Genomic DNA, 20,658 nt, shown 5'->3' on the forward strand with positions numbered 1-20,658 from the left:
ACCTTTGGTGGAACAGGTGGTAAAGTTGGAGGAACTCCAGTCAGTGGTGGGGCTGCTGTTGGTACTGCCGTTGTTGGAACAGGAGGTAAGGTTGGGGGCACAGGGACGGTTGGAACAGGCATTACTGTCGTCGGTGGAGGTGCAGTTGGAACCGTTGGTGGAACAGGTGGTAAAGTTGGAGGAACTCCAGTTGGTGGTGGAGCTATTGTTGGAACTGCCGTTGTTGGAACTGGAGGTAAGGTTGGGGGCACAGGAACGGTTGGAACAGGCACTACTGTCGTCGGTGGAGGTGCAGTTGGAACCTTTGGTGGAACAGGTGGTAATGTTGGAGGAACTCCAGTTGGTGGTGGAGCTGTTGTTGGTACTGCCGTTGTTGGAACAGGAGGTAAGGTTGGGGGAACAGGAACGGTTGGAACAGGCATTACTGTCGTCGGTGGTGGTGCAGTTGGAACCGTTGGTGGAACAGGTGGTAAGGTTGGAGGAACTCCAGTCAGTGGTGGAGCTGCTGTTGGTACTGCCGTTGTTGGAACAGGAGGTAAGGTTGGACGCACAGGAACGGTTGGAACAGGCATTACTGTCGTCGGTGGTGGTGCAGTTGGAACCGTTGGTGGAACAGGTGGTAAAGTTGGAGGAACTCCAGTCAGTGGTGGAGCTGCTGTTGGTACTGCCGTTGTTGGAACAGGAGGTAAGGTTGGGGGCACAGGGACGGTTGGAACAGGCATTGCTGTTGTCGGTGGAGGTGCAGTTGGAACCGTTGGTGGAACAGGTGGTAATGTTGGAGGAACTCCAGTCAGTGGTGGAGCTGCTGTTGTTACTGCCGTTGTTGGAACTGGAGGTAAGGTTGGACGCACAGGAACGGTTGGAACAGGCATTACTGTCGTCGGTGGTGGTGCAGTTGGAACCGTTGGTGGAACAGGTGGTAAAGTTGGAGGAACTCCAGTCAGTGGTGGAGCTGCTGTTGGTACTGCCGTTGTTGGAACAGGAGGTAAGGTTGGGGGCACAGGGACGGTTGGAACAGGCATTGCTGTCGTCGGTGGAGGTGCAGTTGGAACCGTTGGTGGAACAGGTGGTAATGTTGGAGGAACTCCAGTCAGTGGTGGAGCTGCTGTTGGTACTGCCGTTGTTGGAACTGGAGGTAAGGTTGGACGCACAGGAACGGTTGGAACAGGCATTACTGTCGTCGGTGGTGGTGCAGTTGGAACCGTTGGTGGAACAGGTGGTAAAGTTGGAGGCACTCCAGTCAGTGGTGGAGCTGCTGTTGGTACTGCCGTTGTTGGAACAGGAGGTAAGGTTGGGGGCACAGGGACAGTTGGAACAGGCATTACTGTCGTCGGTGGTGGTGCAGTTGGAATCGTTGGTGGAACAGGTGGTAAAGTTGGAGGAACTCCAGTCAGTGGTGGAGCTGCTGTTGGTACTGCCGTTGTTGGAACTGGAGGTAAGGTTGGGGGCACAGGAACGGTTGGAACAGGCACTACTGTCGTCGGTGGAGGTGCAGTTGGAACCGTTGGGGGAACAGGTGGTAAAGTTGGAGGAATGCCAGTCAGTGGTGGAGCTGCTGTTGGTACTGCAGTTGTTAGAACAGGAGGTAAGATTGGGGGCACAGGGACAGTTGGAACAGGCATTACTGTCGTCGGTGGAGGTGCAGTTGGAACCGTTGGTGGAACAGGTGGTAAAGTTGGAGGAACTCCAGTCAGTGGTGGAGCTGCTGTTGGTACTGCCGTTGTTGGAACGGGAGGTAAGGTTGGACGCACAGGAACGGTTGGAACAGGCATTACTGTCGTCGGTGGAGGTGCAGTTGGAACCGTTGGTGGAACAGGTGGTAAGGTTGGAGGAACTCCAGTCAGTGGTGGAGCTGCTGTTGGTACTGCCGTTGTTGGAACAGGAGGTAAGGTTGGGGGCACAGGGACGGTTGGAACAGGCATTACTGTCGTCGGTGGAGGTGCAGTTGGAACCGTTGGTGGAACAGGTGGTAAAGTTGGTGGAACTCCAGTTGGTGGTGAAGCTATTGTTGGAACTGCCGTTGTTGGAACTGGAGGTAAGGTTGGGGGCACAGGAACGGTTGGAACAGGCACTACTGTCGTCGGTGGAGGTGCAGTTGGAACCGTTGGTGGAACAGGTGGTAAGGTTGGAGGAACTCCAGTCAGTGGTGGAGCTGCTGTTGGTACTGCCGTTGTTGGAACAGGAGGTAAGGTTGGGGGCACAGGGACGGTTGGAACAGGCATTACTGTCGTCGGTGGAGGTGCAGTTGGAACCGTTGGTGGAACAGGTGGTAAAGTTGGTGGAACTCCAGTTGGTGGTGAAGCTATTGTTGGAACTGCCGTTGTTGGAACTGGAGGTAAGGTTGGGGGCACAGGAACGGTTGGAACAGGCACTACTGTCGTCGGTGGAGGTGCAGTTGGAACCGTTGGTGGAACAGGTAGTAAAGTTGGAGGAACTCCAGTTGGTGGTGGAGCTGTTGTTGGTACTGCCGTTGTTGGAAGAGGAGGTAAGGTTGAGGGCACAGGGACGGTTGGAACAGGCACTACTGTCGTCGGTGGTGGTGCAGTTGGAATCGTTGGTGGAACAGGTGGCAAAGTTGGAGGAACTCCAGTCAGTGGTGGAGCTGCTGTTGGTACTGCCGTTGTTGGAACTGGAGGTAAGGTTGGGGGCACAGGAACGGTTGGAACAGGCACTACTGTCGTCGGTGGAGGTGCAGTTGGAACCGTTGGGGGAACAGGTGGTAAAGTTGGAGGAATGCCAGTCAGTGGTGGAGCTGCTGTTGGTACTGCAGTTGTTAGAACAGGAGGTAAGATTGGGGGCACAGGGACTGTTGGAACAGGCATTACTGTCGTCGGTGGAGGTGCAGTTGGAACCGTTGGTGGAACAGGTGGTAAAGTTGGAGGAACTCCAGTCAGTGGTGGAGCTGCTGTTGGTACTGCCGTTGTTGGAACGGGAGGTAAGGTTGGACGCACAGGAACGGTTGGAACAGGCATTACTGTCGTCGGTGGAGGTGCAGTTGGAACCGTTGGTGGAACAGGTGGTAAGGTTGGAGGAACTCCAGTCAGTGGTGGAGCTGCTGTTGGTACTGCCGTTGTTGGAACAGGAGGTAAGGTTGGGGGCACAGGGACGGTTGGAACAGGCATTACTGTCGTCGGTGGAGGTGCAGTTGGAACCGTTGGTGGAACAGGTGGTAAAGTTGGTGGAACTCCAGTTGGTGGTGAAGCTATTGTTGGAACTGCCGTTGTTGGAACTGGAGGTACTGCCGTTGTTGGAACTGGAGGTAAGGTTGGACGCACAGGAACGGTTGGAACAGGCATTACTGTCGTCGGTGGTGGTGCAGTTGGAACCGTTGGTGGAACAGGTGGTAAAGTTGGAGGCACTCCAGTCAGTGGTGGAGCTGCTGTTGGTATTGCCGTTGTTGGAACAGGAGGTAAGGTTGGGGGCACAGGGACAGTTGGAACAGGCATTACTGTCGTCGGTGGTGGTGCAGTTGGAACCGTTGGTAGAACAGGTGGTAAAGTTGGAGGAACTCCAGTCAGTGGTGGAGCTGCTGTTGGTACTGCCGTTGTTGGAACGGGAGGTAAGGTTGGACGCACAGGAACGGTTGGAACAGGCATTACTGTCGTCGGTGGAGGTGCAGTTGGAACCGTTGGTGGAACAGGTGGTAAGGTTGGAGGAACTCCAGTTGGTGGTGGGGCTGCTGTTGGTACTGCCGTTGTTGGAACTGGAGGTAAGGTTGGGGGCACAGGAACGGTTGGAACAGGCACAACTGTCGTCGGTGGAGGTGCAGTTGGAACCGTTGGTGGAACAGGTGGTAAAGTTGGAGGAACTCCAGTTGGTGGTGGGGCTGCTGTTGGTACTGCCGTTGTTGGAACAGGAGGTAAGGTTGGGGGCACAGGGACGGTTGGAACAGGCATTACTGTCGTCGGTGGAGGTGCAGTTGGAACCGTTGGTGGAACAGGTGGTAAAGTTGGAGGTACTCCAGTTGGTGGTGGAGCTGTTGTTGGTACTGCCATTGTTGGAAGTGGAGGTAAGGTTGGGGGCACAGGAACGGTTGGAACAGGCACTACTGTCGTCGGTGGAGGTGCAGTTGGAACCGTTGGGGGAACAGGTGGTAAAGTTGGAGGAATGCCAGTCAGTGGTGGAGCTGCTGTTGGTACTGCAGTTGTTAGAACAGGAGGTAAGATTGGGGGCACAGGGATGGTTGGAACAGGCATTACTGTCGTCGGTGGAGGTGCAGTTGGAACCGTTGGTGGAACAGGTGGTAAAGTTGGAGGAACTCCAGTTGGTGGTGGAGCTGTTGTTGGTACTGCCGTTGTTGGAACTGGAGGTAAGGTTGGGGGCACAGGAACGGTAGGAACAGGCACTATTGTCGTCGGTGGAGATGCAGTTGGAACCATTGGGGGAACAGGTGGTAAAGTTGGAGGAATACCAGTCAGTGGTGGAGCTGCTGTTGGTACTGCAGTTGTTGGAACAGGAGGTAAGGTTGGGGGAACAGGAACGGTTGGAACAGGGACAACTGTCGTCGGTGGAGGTGCAGTTGGGACCGTTGGTGGAACAGGTGGTAATGTTGGAGGAACTCCAGTCAGTGGTGGAGCTATTGTTGGTACTGCCGTTGTTGGAACTGGAGGTAAGGTTGGACGCACAGGAACGGTTGGAACAGGCATTACTGTCGTCGGTGGTGGTGCAGTTGGAACCGTTGGTGGAACAGGTGGTAAAGTTGGAGGAACCCCAGTCAGTGGTGGAGCTGCTGTTGGTACTGCCGTTGTTGGAACAGGAGGTAAGGTTGGAGGCACAGGGACGGTTGGAACAGGCATTACTGTCGTCGGTGGAAGTGCAGTTGGGACCGTTGGTGGAACAGGTGGTAATGTTGTTGGGACAGGAACTGCTGTCGGCAGAGTTGGTATTGTTGGTGGTGGAAGGATTGTTGTTGGAGCCATACCACAGCAAACTCTGATTTCATGGTTGAGACAGGGACCTATCCCATTTGCATTTTCTATGCAAACGAGACCAACGTTCACATCACAAGTGCCATACCCCACCATTTTGTTGAATGGTATATTGGGGAATAATTCAGCATGGCATTCAATATCATTGATCTCCTGGTCTGGTGCACACAAATGTGCTCCTGTGGCTTCAATTGCTTTGATTGTCTCGTATTCCTCTCCATTTGCATCTGGCTTGCTGACATCAAACCATTCTGTCCACTGTCCGGTGCAGACTGCAAAAGATATCATAATAATCATTGCAACAAAATAATATTGAGTCACGAGCAAATATCAACGCTTTTAAGAAGCAGGAACACCTTGAGTTGAAAGATGGCACCATGAAACAACCTTTGATTTACAGATTTTGATACTGGCAAAACAACAAACCGAGGAAAAGCTCTTTTTCTTCTCAAAATATGGTGAGTGTTGGGGTTATGGTTCAGTTTGGGGTCTCAGTGTGGATCGTCTCATTTTTACAAAGGAAAGACTCAAGAATAGGGGATAAAGTGTTGAAATCGAAATTGCTCTCATCTATAACCTGCACCATAATCCATGAATGCATAAAACTCACATCATAATCCCTTATATCCTACAACATGTCATAATCCTGGTGTGATTGTATCCTGTGAAATGGCATAAATCCCATAACAAATGAAGAGAAATAGGGGCAATAGTCCTGGGCGCTCACCTGGTAGAATAAAGCAGTATATTTCACTGGCTAAAGGTATTTTAAACCAATTTAAAATGTTGCTCGAAGACAGGGCGGCATGGATAATCATGCTGACATAATCATCAGACTTTAAACAAAGAAACAAAAATTCCTATTTTGGGGGGCAAACCCCATCCCTTTTACCTCCTCAGACCCCAATTTTTCTAATGCCTTCAACAAACATTGGTACATCACGGGTGATGAATGTTCTGATGGAGTTTAATCAAAATTGTAGGTGTAGTTTCAGAGAACAGAGCAAATTCCTACTTTAGGGGGTCAAATCCTCCACACATCCCCTGAATCCCCGACTTTTTATGCCATGAACAAACCTCGGTACATCACTGGTGGTGAAGGTCGTGGTGAAGTTTCATCGAAATAGTGTGTGTAGTTTCAGAGGAAAAAGCAAATTCCTATTTTTGGGGGGGGGGGGGGGTGGGGGGGTGGTGAAACCGGGATCCACTTTAACCCCGGTTAGACCCCGATGTTTTTAATGCCGTGAACAAACGTGAATTGCAACAAAACAAATATCATTTGTGCCAAGATTGGTCACAATCCATTCAGCGGTTTTGGAGAAGAAGTTGCAAGTGTTTACGGACTGACGGACAACGCGGCGGCACCGTCGCATAAGCTCTCCATACCGACGTTCCAGGTGTGCGAAAAATAAGATGTTATTCGTTATTATGTCAAATGATAAAAAGAGAGGCTGGCAGGATGGCATCAACATATGCACACACCTCTGAGTCATCTTTCCTGTGATTGAATATGGGCCCAGCGATAAACTGTGATTCTGCTGTCTCGAAGGCAGGACGAGGCATCAATGTGTGTGCTGTCCGTCGGATGGACGGTAAACGGTGTCCATTCTTCCAGCATTAGTTGCCAGATGTTAGATCCCACCCATGGTGTCCTTCTCGAAGAGTAGGTGAGTTACCGCCATCACCCTGGACAAATTCCAAATTGCTGCCCTAACCTACAGAGTTAACTGCATCAATAGCACAGCCATGCCCCCCTCAGCCAATTATGCCATTGACAGCCAAGTGCTGCACACAAAGAGGAAGAAGAACCTATACAACATCAGTTTCCTCCATGAAAATCCATAAAGCTCCCAACGTCTGACAATGATCAATGTTGATTCGCCCCTGCTGATCATTTGATTTCGGAAAGCAATGGTTCTTTCACAAACATGAAGCAATATAGGTCCCTCGATCATATATGTTCATTGGGATATTGACCGGTTGTGAAGAACATGGGTATTATGTCTGGATCTTTTTTGCATTTTTATTCTTGGAAAATTGAGATGGCAAAAAATTATTTGGGGTAATTGACTGAGCTGGAGGACAGGCCTTGATCTTATGATTTGTCACAACCATGGGAAGTATCAATGTTTATTGGTATTCCATACCTGAGAAAATCTTCACAAAACATCCCGTAATCTCACTATAATTCACCAAATGTCCGTCTGTCTGTCCGTTCGAAGGGACCGCAAAAACGGCTCAACCGATCACAACGATATTTTGGGTGGGTAATCCGAGGACCTCCTGGAGTAAAATAGGCTTTATTGTTTTTCCAATTTTTCCAAGTTTTCCAATTTTTCCAAACACGATGGAATAATATTTGCCGATATGAACAGTGATATGGCTTTTGTTGAGATTCTACGTACCAAGAGAGAGTAGATCGACTCCTGACGAACTCTTCCTAAACAAACGTGCGGCTCCGAAGTAACAAGGCAGCGTGTGCAAAGCGACTGAGAAACAGGTGTAGCAGCCGCTTCCGTGTTACAGATTCGGCGCGAACTCTTCACACATAAACGTGCGACTGAGAAAGACGTGTAGCGGGTGCTTCGGTTTTCCACAAATCAATCTTTTTTCAAAATGGTCACCAAGTACTGTTTAGATTTTGATATTTTGCCTTTTCATTTGGGCTTCCCAATTGAAGCCCCACCTGGAGGGTGGGTGCCGTTGCTGATGATGAAAATATCAAAATGATCGGATCGTGCATCTATCGCTTTTGTGGGTTTGTATGGAGCTGAAACTCCAGTCTATTACTTACGTACAATATGAACGTAACTTTTAAACATTTACACCCTTTAGACTGCTGAGAACCCGCGACCATTTTGAGTTTCGAACCTTCACACCCCAGAGATGCTTTCGACCCCTGTATAACCCTAAAGACCCTCACAACTATTGGAACATGACAACAAACACTTTGGATACTTCAGACTCCTTCGACCCCATCGATAAATTTTGACCTCTTAGACCCCATAAAGCATCCACAGGCCTTAGGGTTCAGACCCATTAGAGATTAGACATTTACACCATTTAGACCTGCACACCCTTCAGACCTTTTAAGAACCCAATGACGTATTTGACCGCTTACACCCCTGATATCCCAGAGATCTTATAGACACTTTGGAGCCCTTCGACCCCTTCAATATGATTTGAATCTGAGAACACAAACATTTTGACAAACCATTTCCCTCCCGAGTAAAGGCAGGTAAAATGCACCAGTTCGTGGAAGAGAATCACTGGGAACCCACACATGGTGCATGCCCGGAGGGCATCGTTGGCATTCAAACATCATTTCGAAAGTCCCGAATTGCACATCAACAGTCAGAGAGACTTTGAGAATTTCATGCAGAATTTGACATGGAAGGGATGCAATGCAACCAACACAAGCAAAATCACAAACAAGAAGTGAGGAGCAGGTGAATTACTGGTACAGGTCTATTAAAATCATCAAACACTAAACATTGCTCAAATATATAATTTTACCTTTTGGAACGGGCGTTGTTCCCACCGCGGCTGGTGTTGTGGGTCGTATTGGCTTCTCTACAGTTGGCGCAGTCTCTGTAACTAATGTTTCAAAGGTAGTCAAAACTGTAGTGGCAACTGGTGTTGTGGCAGGCACAGCAGTCACACCTGTTGTTGGAACAGGAGGTAAGGTTGGGGGAACTCCAGTCAGTGGTGGGGCTGCTGTTGGTACTGCCGTTGTTGGAACAGGAGGTAAGGTTGGGGGCACAGGGACGGTTGGAACAGGCATTACTGTCGTCGGTGGAGGTGCAGTTGGAACCGTTGGTGGAACAGGTGGTAAAGTTGGAGGAACTCCAGTTGGGGGTGGAGCTGTTGTTGGTACTGCTGTTGTTGGAACTGGAGGTAAGGTTGGGGGCACAGGGACGGTTGGAACAGGCATTACTGTCGTCGGTGGAGGTGCAGTTGGAACCGTTGGTGGAACAGGTGGTAAAGTTGGAGGAACTCCAGTTGGTGGTGGAGCTGTTGTTGGTACTGCCGTTGTTGGAACTGGAGGTAAGGTTGGGGGCACAGGAACGGTAGGAACAGGCACTATTGTCGTCGGTGGAGATGCAGTTGGAACCGTTGGGGGAACAGGTGGTAAAGTTGGAGGAATGCCAGTCAGTGGTGGAGCTGCTGTTGGTACTGCAGTTGTTGGAACAGGAGGTAAGGTTGGGGGAACAGGAACGGTTGGAACAGGGACAACTGTCGTCGGTGGAGGTGCAGTTGGGACCGTTGGTGGAACAGGTGGTAATGTTGGAGGAACTCCAGTCAGTGGTGGAGCTATTGTTGGTACTGCCGTTGTTGGAACTGGAGGTAAGGTTGGACGCACAGGAACGGTTGGAACAGGCATTACTGTCGTCGGTGGTGGTGCAGTTGGAACCGTTGGTGGAACAGGTGGTAAAGTTGGAGGAACTCCAGTTGGGGGTGGAGCTGTTGTTGGTACTGCTGTTGTTGGAACTGGAGGTAAGGTTGGGGGCACAGGGACGGTTGGAACAGGCATTACTGTCGTCGGTGGAGGTGCAGTTGGAACCGTTGGTGGAACAGGTGGTAAAGTTGGAGGAACTCCAGTCAGTGGTGGAGCTGCTGTTGGTACTGCCGTTGTTGGAACTGGAGGTAAGGTTGGGGGCACAGGAACGGTTGGAACAGGCACAACTGTCGTCGGTGGAGGTGCAGTTGGAACCGTTGGTGGAACAGGTGGTAAAGTTGGAGGAACTCCAGTTGGTGGTGGAGCTGTTGTTGGTACTGCCGTTGTTGGAACAGGAGGTAAGGTTGGGGGAACAGGAACGGTTGGAACAGGGACAACTGTCGTCGGTGGAGGTGCAGTTGGGACCGTTGGTGGAACAGGTGATAATGTTGGAGGAACTCCAGTCAGTGGTGGAGCCATTGTTGGTACTGCCGTTGTTGGAACTGGAGGTAAGGTTGGACGCACAGGAACGGTTGGAACAGGCATTACTGTCGTCGGTGGTGGTGCAGTTGGAACCGTTGGTGGAACAGGTGGTAAAGTTGGAGGAACTCCAGTCAGTGGTGGAGCTGCTGTTGCTACTGCCGTTGTTGGAACTGGAGGTAAGGTTGGGGGCACAGGGACGGTTGGAACAGGCATTACTGTCGTCGGTGGAGGTGCAGTTGGAACCGTTGGTGGAACAGGTGGTAAAGTTGGAGGAACTCCAGTCAGTGGTGGGGCTGCTGTTGGTACTGCCGTTGTTGGAACTGGAGGTAAGGTTGGGGGCACAGGGACGGTTGGAACAGGCACTGCTGTCGTCGGTGGAAGTGCAGTTGGGACCGTTGGTGGAACAGGTGGTAATGTTGTTGGGACAGGAACTGCTGTCGGCAGAGTTGGTATTGTTGGTGGTGGAAGGATTGTTGTTGGAGCCATACCACAGCAAACCCTGATTTCATGGTTGAGACAGGGACCTATCCCATTTGCATTTTCTATGCAAACGAGACCAACGTTCACATCACAAGTGCCATTCCCCACCATTTTGTTGAATGGTATATTGGGGAATAATTCAGCATGGCATTCAATATCATTGATCTCCTGGTCTGGTGCACACAAATGTGTTCCTGTGGCTTCAATTGCTTTGATTGTCTCATATTCCTCTCCATTTGCATCTGGCTTGCTGACATCAAACCATTCTGTCCACTGTCCGGTGCAGACTGCAAAAGATATCATAATAATCATTGCAACAAAATAATATTGAGTCACGAGCAAATATCAACTCTTTAAAGAAGCAGGAACACCTTGAGTTGAAAGATGGCACCATGAGACAACCTTTGATTTTCAGATTTTGAGACCGGCAAAACAACAAACCGAGGAAAAGCTGTTTTTCTTCTCAAAATATGGTGAGTGTTGGGGTTATGGTTCAGTTTGGGGTCTCAGTGTGGATCGTCTCATTTTTACAAAGGAAAGACTCAAGAATAGGGGATAAAGTGTTGAAATCGAAATTGCTCTCATCTATAACCTGCACCATAATCCATGAATGCATAAAACTCACATCATAATCCCTTATATCCTACAACATGTCATAATCCTGGTGTGATTGTATCCTGTGAAATGGCATAAATCCCATTACAAACTAGAACGGGCACTCGGTAGAGCGCATACCTTCGCCGCAGCTACTGTTCTGTACTTGGCATGGGAGTGTAGGGAACAGAACAACAAAAATACGATTTTGACCTTTTCGTGACCTTGACCTTGACCTTTGACCCGATTGCTCCCAAAATCTAATCAAATGTGTCCCGTATAATAACCAATCATCCCACCAAATTTCATGCAATTCGGTTGAATACTTTTTGAGTTATGCGAATAACATACACACACACACACAGACATACAAATAAATACACAGCGATCAAAACATAACCTTCCGCTTTTGCGAAGGTAATGAAGAGAAATCGGGGCAATAGTCCTGGGCGCTCACCTGGTAGAATAAAGCAGTATATTTCACCGACTAAAGGTATTTTAAACCAATTTAAAATGTTGCTCGAAGACAGGGCGGCATGGATAATCATGCTGACATAATCATCAGACTTTAAACAAAGAAACAAAAATTCCTATTTTGGGGGGCAAACCCCATCCCTTTTACCTCCTCAGACCCCAATTTTTCTAATGCCTTCAAACAAACATTGGTACATCACGGGTGATGAATGTTCTGATGGAGTTTAATCAAAATTGTATGTGTAGTTTCAGAGAACAGAGCAAATTCCTACTTTAGGGGGTCAAATCCTCCACACATCCCCTGAATCCCCGATTTTTTATGCCATGAACAAACCTCGGTACATCACTGGTGGTGAAGGTCGTAGTGAAGTTTCATCGAAATAGTGTGTGTACTTTCAGAGGAAAAAGCAAATTCCTATTTTTGGGGGGGGGGGGGGGGGTGGGGGGGTGGTGAAACCGGGATCCACTTTAACCCCGGTTAGACCCCGATGTTTTTAATGCCGTGAACAAACGTGAATTGCAACAAAACAAATATCATTTGTGCCAAGATTGGTCACAATCCATTCAGCGGTTTTGGAGAAGAAGTTGCAAGTGTTTACGGACTGACGGACAACGCGGCGGCACCGTCGCATAAGCTCTCCATACCGACGTTCCAGGTGTGCGAAAAATAAGATGATATTCGTTATTATGTTAACTGATAAAAAGAGAGGCTGGCAGGATGGCATCAAGATATGCACACACCTCTGAGTCATCTTTCCTGTGATTGAATATGGGCCCAGCGATAAACTGTGATGCTGCTGTCTCGAAGGCAGGACGAGGCATCAATGTGTGTGCTGTCCATCGGATGGACGGTAAACGGTGTCCATTCTTCCAGCATTAGTTGCCAGATGTTAGATCCCACCCATGGTGTCCTTCTCGAAGAGTAGGTGAGTTACCGCCATCACCCTGGACAAATTCCAAATTGCTGCCCTAACCTACAGAGTTAACTGCATCAAAAGCACAGCCATGCCCCCCTCAGCCAATTATGCCATTGACAGCCAAGTGCTGCACACAAAGAGGAAGAAGAACCTAAACACCATCAGTTTCCTCCATGAAAATCCATAAAGCTCCCAACGTCTGACAATGATCAATGTTGATTCGCCCCTGCTGATCATTTTATTTCGGAAAGCAATGGTTCTTTCACAAACATGAAGCAATATAGGTCCCTCGATCATATATGTTCATTGGGATATTGACCGGTTGTGAAGAACATGGGTATGTCTGGATCTTTTTTGCATTTTTATTCTTGGAAAATTGAGATGGCAAAAAATTATTTGGGGTAATTGACTGAGCTGGAGGACAGGCCTTGATCTTATGATTTGTCACAACCATGGGAAGTATCAATGTTTATTGGTATTCCATACCTGAGAAAATCTTCACAAAACATCCCGTAATCTCACTATAATTCACCAAATGTCCGTCTGTCTGTCCGTTCGAAGGGACCGCAAAAACGGCTGAACCGATCACAACGATATTTTGGGTGGGTAATCCGAGGACCTCCTGGAGTAAAATAGGCTTTATTGTTTTTCCAATTTTTCCAAGTTTTCCAATTTTTCCAAACACGATGGAATAATATTTGCCGATATGAACAGTGATATGGCTTTTGTTGAGATTCTACGTACCAAGAGAGAGTAGATCGACTCCTGACGAACTCTTCCTAAACAAACGTGCGGCTCCGAAGTAACAAGGCAGCGTGTGCAAAGCGACTGAGAAACAGGTGTAGCAGCCGCTTCCGTGTTACAGATTCGGCGCGCACTCTTCACACACAAACGTGCGACTGAGAAAGACGTGTAGCGGGTGCTTCGGTTTTCCACAAATCAATCTTTTTTCAAAATGGTCACCAAGTACTGTTTAGATTTTGACGATTTGCTTGTGATATGATTCAACGGCTGTTCATATGAATCCTTTAAAATAAAAAAAGCCTTCAATTTCTGATATTTTTCCTTTTCATTTGGGCTTCCCAATTGAAGCCCCACCTGTAGGGCGGGTGCCGTTGCTGATGATGAAAATATCAAAATGATCGGATCGTGCATCTATCGCTTTTGTGGGTTTGTATGGAGCTGAAACTCCAGTCTATTACTTACGTACAATATGAACGTAACTTTTAAACATTTACACCCTTTAGACTGCTGAGAACCCGTGACCATTTTGAGTTTCGAACCTTTACACCCCAGAGATGCTTTCGACCACTGTATAACCCTTAAGACCCTCACAACTATTGGAACATGACAACAAACACTTTGGATACTTCAGACTCCTTCGACCCCATCGATAAATTTTGACCTCTTAGACCCCATAAAGCATCCACAGGCCTTAGGGTTCAGACCCATTAGAGATTAGACATTTACACCATTTAGACCTGCACACCCTTCAGACCTTTTAAGAACCCATTGACGTATTTGACCGCTTACACCCCTGATATCCCAGAGATCTTTAGACACTTTGGAGCCCTTCGACCCCTTCAATATGATTTGAATCTGAGAACACAAAAATTTTGACAAACCATTTCCCTCCCGAGTAAAGGCAGGTAAAATGCACCAGTTCGTGGAAGAGAATCACTGGGAACCCACACATGGTGCATGCCCGAAGGGCATCATTGGCATTCAAACATCATTTCGAAAGTCCCGAATTGCACATCAACAGTCAGAGAGACTGAGAATTTCATGCAGAATTTGACATGGAAGGGATGCAATGCAACCAACACAAGCAAAATCACAAACAAGAAGTGAGGAGCAGGTGAATTACTGGTACAGGTCTATTAAAATCATCAAACACCAGACATTGCTCAAATATATAATTTTACCTTTTGGAACGGGCGTTGTTCCCACCGCGGCTGGTATTGTGGGTCGTATTGGCTTCTCTGCAGTTGGCGCAGTCTCTGTAACTAATGTTTCAAAGGTAGTCAAAACTGTAGTGGCAACTGGTGTTGTGGCAGGCACAGCAGTCACGCCTGTTGTTGGAACAGGAGGTAAGGTTGGGGGCACAGGGACGGTTGGAACAGGCATTACTGTCGTCGGTGGAGGTGCAGTTGGGATCGTTGGTGGAACAGGTGGGAAAGTTGGAGGAACTCCAGTCGGTGGTGGAGCTATTGTTGGTACTGCCGTTGTTGGAACTGGAGGTAAGGTTGGACGCACAGGAACGGTTGGGACAGGCATTACTGTCGTCGGTGGAGGTGCAGTTGGAACCGTTGGTGGAACAGGTGGTAATGTTGGAGGAACTCCAGTCGGTGGTGGAGCTATTGTTGGTACTGCCGTTGTTGGAACTGGAGGTAAGGTTGGACGCACAGGAACGGTTGGAACAGGCATTACTGTCGTCGGTGGAGGTGCAGTTGGGATCGTTGGTGGAACAGGTGGGAAAGTTGGAGGAACTCCAGTCGGTGGTGGAGCGATTGTTGGTACTGCCGTTGTTGGAACTGGAGGTAAGGTTGGGGGCACAGGAACGGTTGGAACAGGCATTACTGTCGTCGGTGGAGGTGCAGTTGGAACCGTTGGTGGAACAGGTGGTAAAGTTGGAGGAACTGCAGTTGGTGGTGGAGCTATTGTTGGTACTGCCGTTGTTGGAACTGGAGGTAAGGTTGGACGCACAGGAACGGTTGGAACAGGCATTACTGTCGTCGGTGGAGGTGCAGTTGGGATCGTTGGTGGAACAGGTGGTAAAGTTGGAGGAACTCCAGTCGGCGGTGGAGCTGCTGTTGGTACTGCTGTTGTTGGAACCGGCACTGTTGTTGTGGATATTGGTGGCCTCTCTGCAGTCATCGGGGTTTCTGTAAGAATTGCTTCTTCTGTTGTCATGTAGGTAGTTGGTGGCGGAGTCGTAATTGGCACCTTTGTTGTTTTTGGAGTAAATGTTATCACTGGGGGTGGAGTTGGAATTGTTGTGGTGGGTACAGGAGGGATAACAGTTGTTGCTGGTAGAGTAGTTGTGGTGATGCAATTGACCTTCGTTTCAACATTTTCGTCAATGGTACATGTTGTGTTATATGTGCACAGATCCAGTTCATCCACTTCAACGGAAATTTCTGTTCCTGGACTGTAAATTTCCCCACCATAGCAACATCCATCTGTGAAAGAAAGGACCAAACATTAAATAATAATTTGACAACAACTTTGAAGAAATGTATCATATGCACATAACGTGTAGATAGAACAATGATGTCAGAATACAAGTGAAACATTTATGTCAACCTGGGTTTCAAACCTGTGTTGCTTGTATAATTTTGCAAGATTGATGTGCCAATTACACATTATTTATATTGATGAATGGATATTTGGTCCTTCCCATTTTCTTGGAAGATGCTGCGATTACAACAGAGATCATGCATCATTTCATCAGAGCTTTTATAGTGATGGTGTCATTGCAAGAGGTTTAAACAAATGCTTATGTGACATATCTCAGAGTACAATTCTTGTTTTATGAAGGGCTTTCATATTTATTTTCAGTTGCTTTGTCGGCTTTTCAGTTACTTCCTGGAAACCTGGAAGTTTCTCAAAGGAACATTGTTTATGTGATGGAAACTCCAATTTTTCCTGCAAAGTTACAATCACAGATGACCGATTAAGTGGTTGTGATTGTCGATTTTCTGAAACGTTTTTTCTTGTGGGGTCTAAGGCTCATGGAAGAGCTGTCACACACAGATCAAGGACAAAGCAAACAGGCAGATAGAGATTTTTTGGGGATACTAAATCGAGGCTCGTGAAAGAGCTAACATTTACTTCACAAACAAATCAACCAGACAAACAAAATATATAAAAATAGGGAGCGGAAGACAAGATGGGGAGAGAAGGGGAAGCACACAAACACAACATTTGAGAGCAAGGAGATGTGTGGGAGGGAGAGGGCTTGGGAGGAGTGGTGGTGAACAGCTGTTTTAAAGACCTGGAGGGTGGAGTGGGATTGAAGAGAGTGAGGGAGTTTGTTCCAGAGGTGGGAGAAAAGAGTAATGAAGGAGTGAAGGTGAGCAGAGAGTCTTGATTTTGGCAGTTTAACCATAAGAGGGTTGCAGGCAGATCTTGTGCAACCTGTAGGAATATTTGCGGGACAGAGCCCAGAGAGAGCTGGGGGGAGGGGGGGGGGGGCAAGGCCAGAGAGGAGTCGGTAGAAGACGGAAAGACCACCAACCTGCCTGCGGTGAGTGAGTGAGAGGCCCTTGGAGTTAGCTTCATCACGGGAGATTCCAATGATTCTGAACGCTTTGGTTTCAACATCGTGAAGACGAGCGAGGTGTGAGGCAGGAGCACCAGCCCAGAGGGGAGAGCAGTATTCCATTGAGCTGCAGATGAAAGCCTTCTATGTGGTGAGGAGCTCAGGTGTGCCAAGGAAGGACTTCGCACGACGGAGGATGCCAGTCGGCAACTGGCTTTGGAGGCCAGATTTGAAATGTGGTTTTCCCAGGAAAGATCATGGCAGATAATGAGACCCAAAAGCTTGAGTGACAGAACTTGTTGGAGAGGATTATTCAGAAAGTGGATGGGAGGGTTGTCCAGTCAGTCTTTTCGGAGAGACATCGTAAGAGTGTGAGATTTGTCAGGATTGAAAGACATGTTCCACTTGTTTGCCCAGTCTGTGATTTTGTCCAGGTCTGCAGAGAGTGAGGAGGCTGCAGACTGCCGATCTGAGGGATGAAGAATGGAGCGACAGAGAGTAGAGTCATCAGCAAAGAGATAGAGAGGATTTTCAAGAGAGTCAGAGAGATCATTGATGAAGACCAGAAAAAGCACAGGGCCCAGAACACTGCCTTGGGGAACTCCAGCCTGAACAGGAAGAGGAGATGAGAGAAAGCCATTCAGGGCCACACGTTGACTACGACAAGAGAGGAAGTCCGCCAGCCATGCGTGGAGACTTCCATGGATACCAAAAGAGGAGAGTTTGGTGAGCAGAGTGGGGTGCTAGACCGTATCGAAGGCACGTGATCTGTCAAGGGAGACAGCTCTAATTTCCTGTTTGGCATTGAGGACCTCCATCCATTGTTGAGAAAGCAGAAGCAGCATGTCCAGAGTAGAGTGACCAGGTCTGAAACCAAATTGACGATCAGAGATCAAGCCATTGGAGAAGAGGAAAGATTTCATATCTGAAGCAATGATGGATTCCATGACTTTGCTGATAATTGGGAGAAGGCTAATTGGTCTGTAGTTGCTGGGATCTGTTTTTGCACCTTTTTTGTGCAAAGCGGTGATGTTGGCAGATTTCCAAGCAGATGGCAGATGACCTTGAGCAAAAGAGAGGGTGAAGAGAATAGAGAGAGGGAGTGAAAGAGCAGAAGAACAGGATTTTAGGACCCGTGGGCTGATGCCGTCAGGTCCAGTTGCAGAATCAGAGTCGAGAGTTGACAGAAACTTTTCCACCTTCGCCGGAGGAAAGGACACAGAGTCCAGGAGCAGCTGGGTACGACTGGGTACGGTGGGTACAGAGAGGGATGGGTTTGGGACACAAGATTTAGAGGCAAACACAGAGTTGAGGCATTCAGCTTTTTCACGTGCGGAGTCAGCCGTGTGGCCGTTTGAGGTGAGGGAGGGGATGGAGGGGGAACAAACACCAGAAACAGATTTGACCAGACGCCACCAGGATTTGGAAGAGGGAGACAGATAAGAGAGTTCGGTCCTGAGAACGGAGAGATATTGTTTCCTGGCTCTCCTGAGGGTGGACACACACTTGTTTCGGGCTATGTGAAAGGAAATGAGATTTCCTTCCGTTGGATTTGCTTTCCAGGAGACGAAAGCAAGTTGTTTCTGGGCAATAGCCTCACCACAAGATTCCGTGTACCATGGACGGGAGGAAGGGTATGACAACTGAAGACGAGATGGGATAAATCTGTGCATGAGAGAGAGCAATTTACTTTGGAAGAATTCCCAGGATGGGTTGATGTCAGAGGCGATAGATATGTGAGACCAGTCCAGATGATTGATGGCTGCTTGAAGACCGTGCCAGTTGGCCTGAGTGAAATGCCAGACTCGTCGACGCTGAGGAGGCTCTCTGAGAATGGTCAGAGAGATGTCCACTTTAACAAGCACATGATCAGATGAGCCGATTGGAGCAGAAGAAGAGAGGCAGACATTTTCAGGGAAGTTAGTCATAACCAAGTCCAGAAGAGAAGATGCTCCGTTGACTGAGATCCGGGTCGGGAAATTGACAGATTGTGTCAGTCCCAGTGAGTCACAGAAGTCCTTCGCTGAAGAGCCATGGCTGGTGAGAGAGGTACCCACACCCAGCCAACTGGCATGATGACAGTTGAAGTCGCCAGATATGAGGAAGAGAGAGTTTGGATGAGTTGATAGAAGTTGGTCCATATTATCAGACAGCGAGATGTAGATGGAGTCATCACTGTTTGGTGGACGGTACAACACACATATGAACAAAAGGTGGGAGCGAAGGGGAAGCCGCAGCCAAAGGTATTCCTGGGGGTGAGGTGGAGAGAGGGCAGTGCAGGGCGAGTGAGGCAGAGAGTTTTTTTATAAAGATAGCAACCCCACCTCCAGGACGAGGCTCAGGTCTTTCATACCTGGGAGAGATACCAAGGAATCAGAGACATCATGAAGGAGGAAAGTTTATGTTAAGCAGATCACGTCTGGTTTGTCAGAAGCAACCTGTATGGAGAGATCAGTCAAGTTTGAGCGAAGGCCCTGGATGTTTGAGGTCTATACTGTTAAAGAAGGGGAAGGGGGAGCATCGGATACAGAACAGGGGGGGGGGAGGGAGTGGTAGGGTAAGATGTGGAAGAGGAGGAAGAGGTAGGGAGAGCTGTTGAAGGTGTGTCAGATATTTCAGAATAGCTTGGAGAAAGGGAAGAATAGGGCGGACAAAAGGTTTGATGGTGATTGGGTGAGGCACAGTGAGGTGTTATTTGAGGAGGGGGAAGAGTGAGGCAGAAGGTTGGGGGAGATGAAGGTGAAAGTTGGAAGGGGGAAGAAGCGGGGAGAACGCTTTGAGGAGGAGGGGTGAGAGGGGAGTCTAGGAGGGGAGGAGCGAGGGAGAGTCTCGGAGGGGAGGGGTGTGGGGGGAGTTTAGGAGGGAAGGGGCAAGGGGGGAGATTTGAAAGGGATGGGTGATGGGGAAGATTTGGAGGGGAGGGGCAAGGGGGAAGATTTGAAAGAGATAGGTGATGGGGATGATTTGGAGGGGAGGGGCAAGGGGGTAGATTTAGAGGGGAGAGGTGATGGGGAAGTTTTGGAGGGGAGGGATGATGGGGAAGTTTTGGAGGGAAGGGGTAATGGGGAAGATTTGGAGGGGAGGGGCAAGGGGGAAGATTTGAAAGGGATGGGTGATGGGGAAGATTTGGAGGGGAGGGGCAAGGGGGAATATTTGAAAGAGATGGGTGATGGGGAAGATTTGGAGGGGAGGGGCAAGGGGGTAGATTTGGAGGGGAGGGGTGATGGGGAAATTTTGAAGGGGAGGGGTGATGGGGAAGTTTTGGAGGGAAGGGGTGATGGGGAAGTTTTGGAGGGAAGGGGTGATGGGGAAGATTTGGAGGGGAGGGGTGACATTGGATTTTGAAAAGTGTACGATTGATGGGAAACGAACATTTATTGCAAAATGAGTTTCTTGAGACCTTCGAGTCAAAAATACGTTTGAGGATGCTGAAGGATGGGTGGAGTGCTGGAGAGTTTCAGGAATGTATGAAAGAGGCACTGTAAGAGATGGAATTTTTTTTTGGAATGGATAGATTTGGTTAGCAAGTCGAAAGCATCCTTTTATAGAAGAAGAAGAAAAAGGTGTTATAGTATACGACAGAATACAGTTCTTCAGGGGACAGTTTAAACATTTTTAACAACATGATCACGTGATCACGAACAATGTGGTCAAAGAACGAACGAACAAATAAGAACGAACAAACGGATAAGAACAGAGAAGGAAATATTTTTTTGGTTTTTTTTTTTGAGTTGAGATTTTAAACAAGGAGGTATGGGGTGAAAAGACCGGGAAAAACAGAGACCGAAAGTAATTGCAGCGCAATCGAAGAACCGCTGAGACAAAAACAAAGCCTCAAGCCAAGGTCAGACACGGTAGCCTACTACACGAGGCCTCAGAATACGCGACACGAACTAACCGACGATTCTGCACACAGGTATGAAAAACCAACACCGAGAATCCTATTAAAGACACACCAATAGGTACACACACCGAAAGAAAGATACAGTTTCGACAAAAACACAATTGTGAAAAATTACTTAACTTCGAAAGCGTGAGCGGCAGCGCATGGACAGCTTTTTCAAGTAGATACCAGATACC

The 20,658-nt window shown here is 48.4% G+C and overlaps 1 protein-coding gene across 1 annotated transcript in view; it reads right to left on the reverse strand.

Annotated features, from left to right (window-relative positions):
- Nucleotides 1-3,040: 3,040 nt before the first annotated feature.
- Nucleotides 3,041-20,658, reverse strand: part of LOC137428641 (uncharacterized) — a 53,788-nt gene continuing 36,170 nt past the window's right edge. Inside the window, exons 31-34 of the mRNA XM_078777283.1 lie at nt 14,240-15,496; nt 8,445-10,616; nt 3,153-5,200; nt 3,041-3,064 (exon numbers count right to left, since the gene is read on the reverse strand). Coding sequence (XP_078633409.1) covers nt 3,041-3,064; nt 3,153-5,200; nt 8,445-10,616; nt 14,240-15,496 — 5,501 coding nt within the window. The remainder of the gene's footprint in view (nt 3,065-3,152; nt 5,201-8,444; nt 10,617-14,239; nt 15,497-20,658) is intronic.

This window comes from Myxine glutinosa, chromosome 5, assembly GCF_964187855.1.
Source record: "Myxine glutinosa chromosome 5, kmMyxGlut1.1, whole genome shotgun sequence".
In the NCBI taxonomy this organism is placed as follows: domain Eukaryota; kingdom Metazoa; phylum Chordata; class Myxini; order Myxiniformes; family Myxinidae; genus Myxine; species Myxine glutinosa.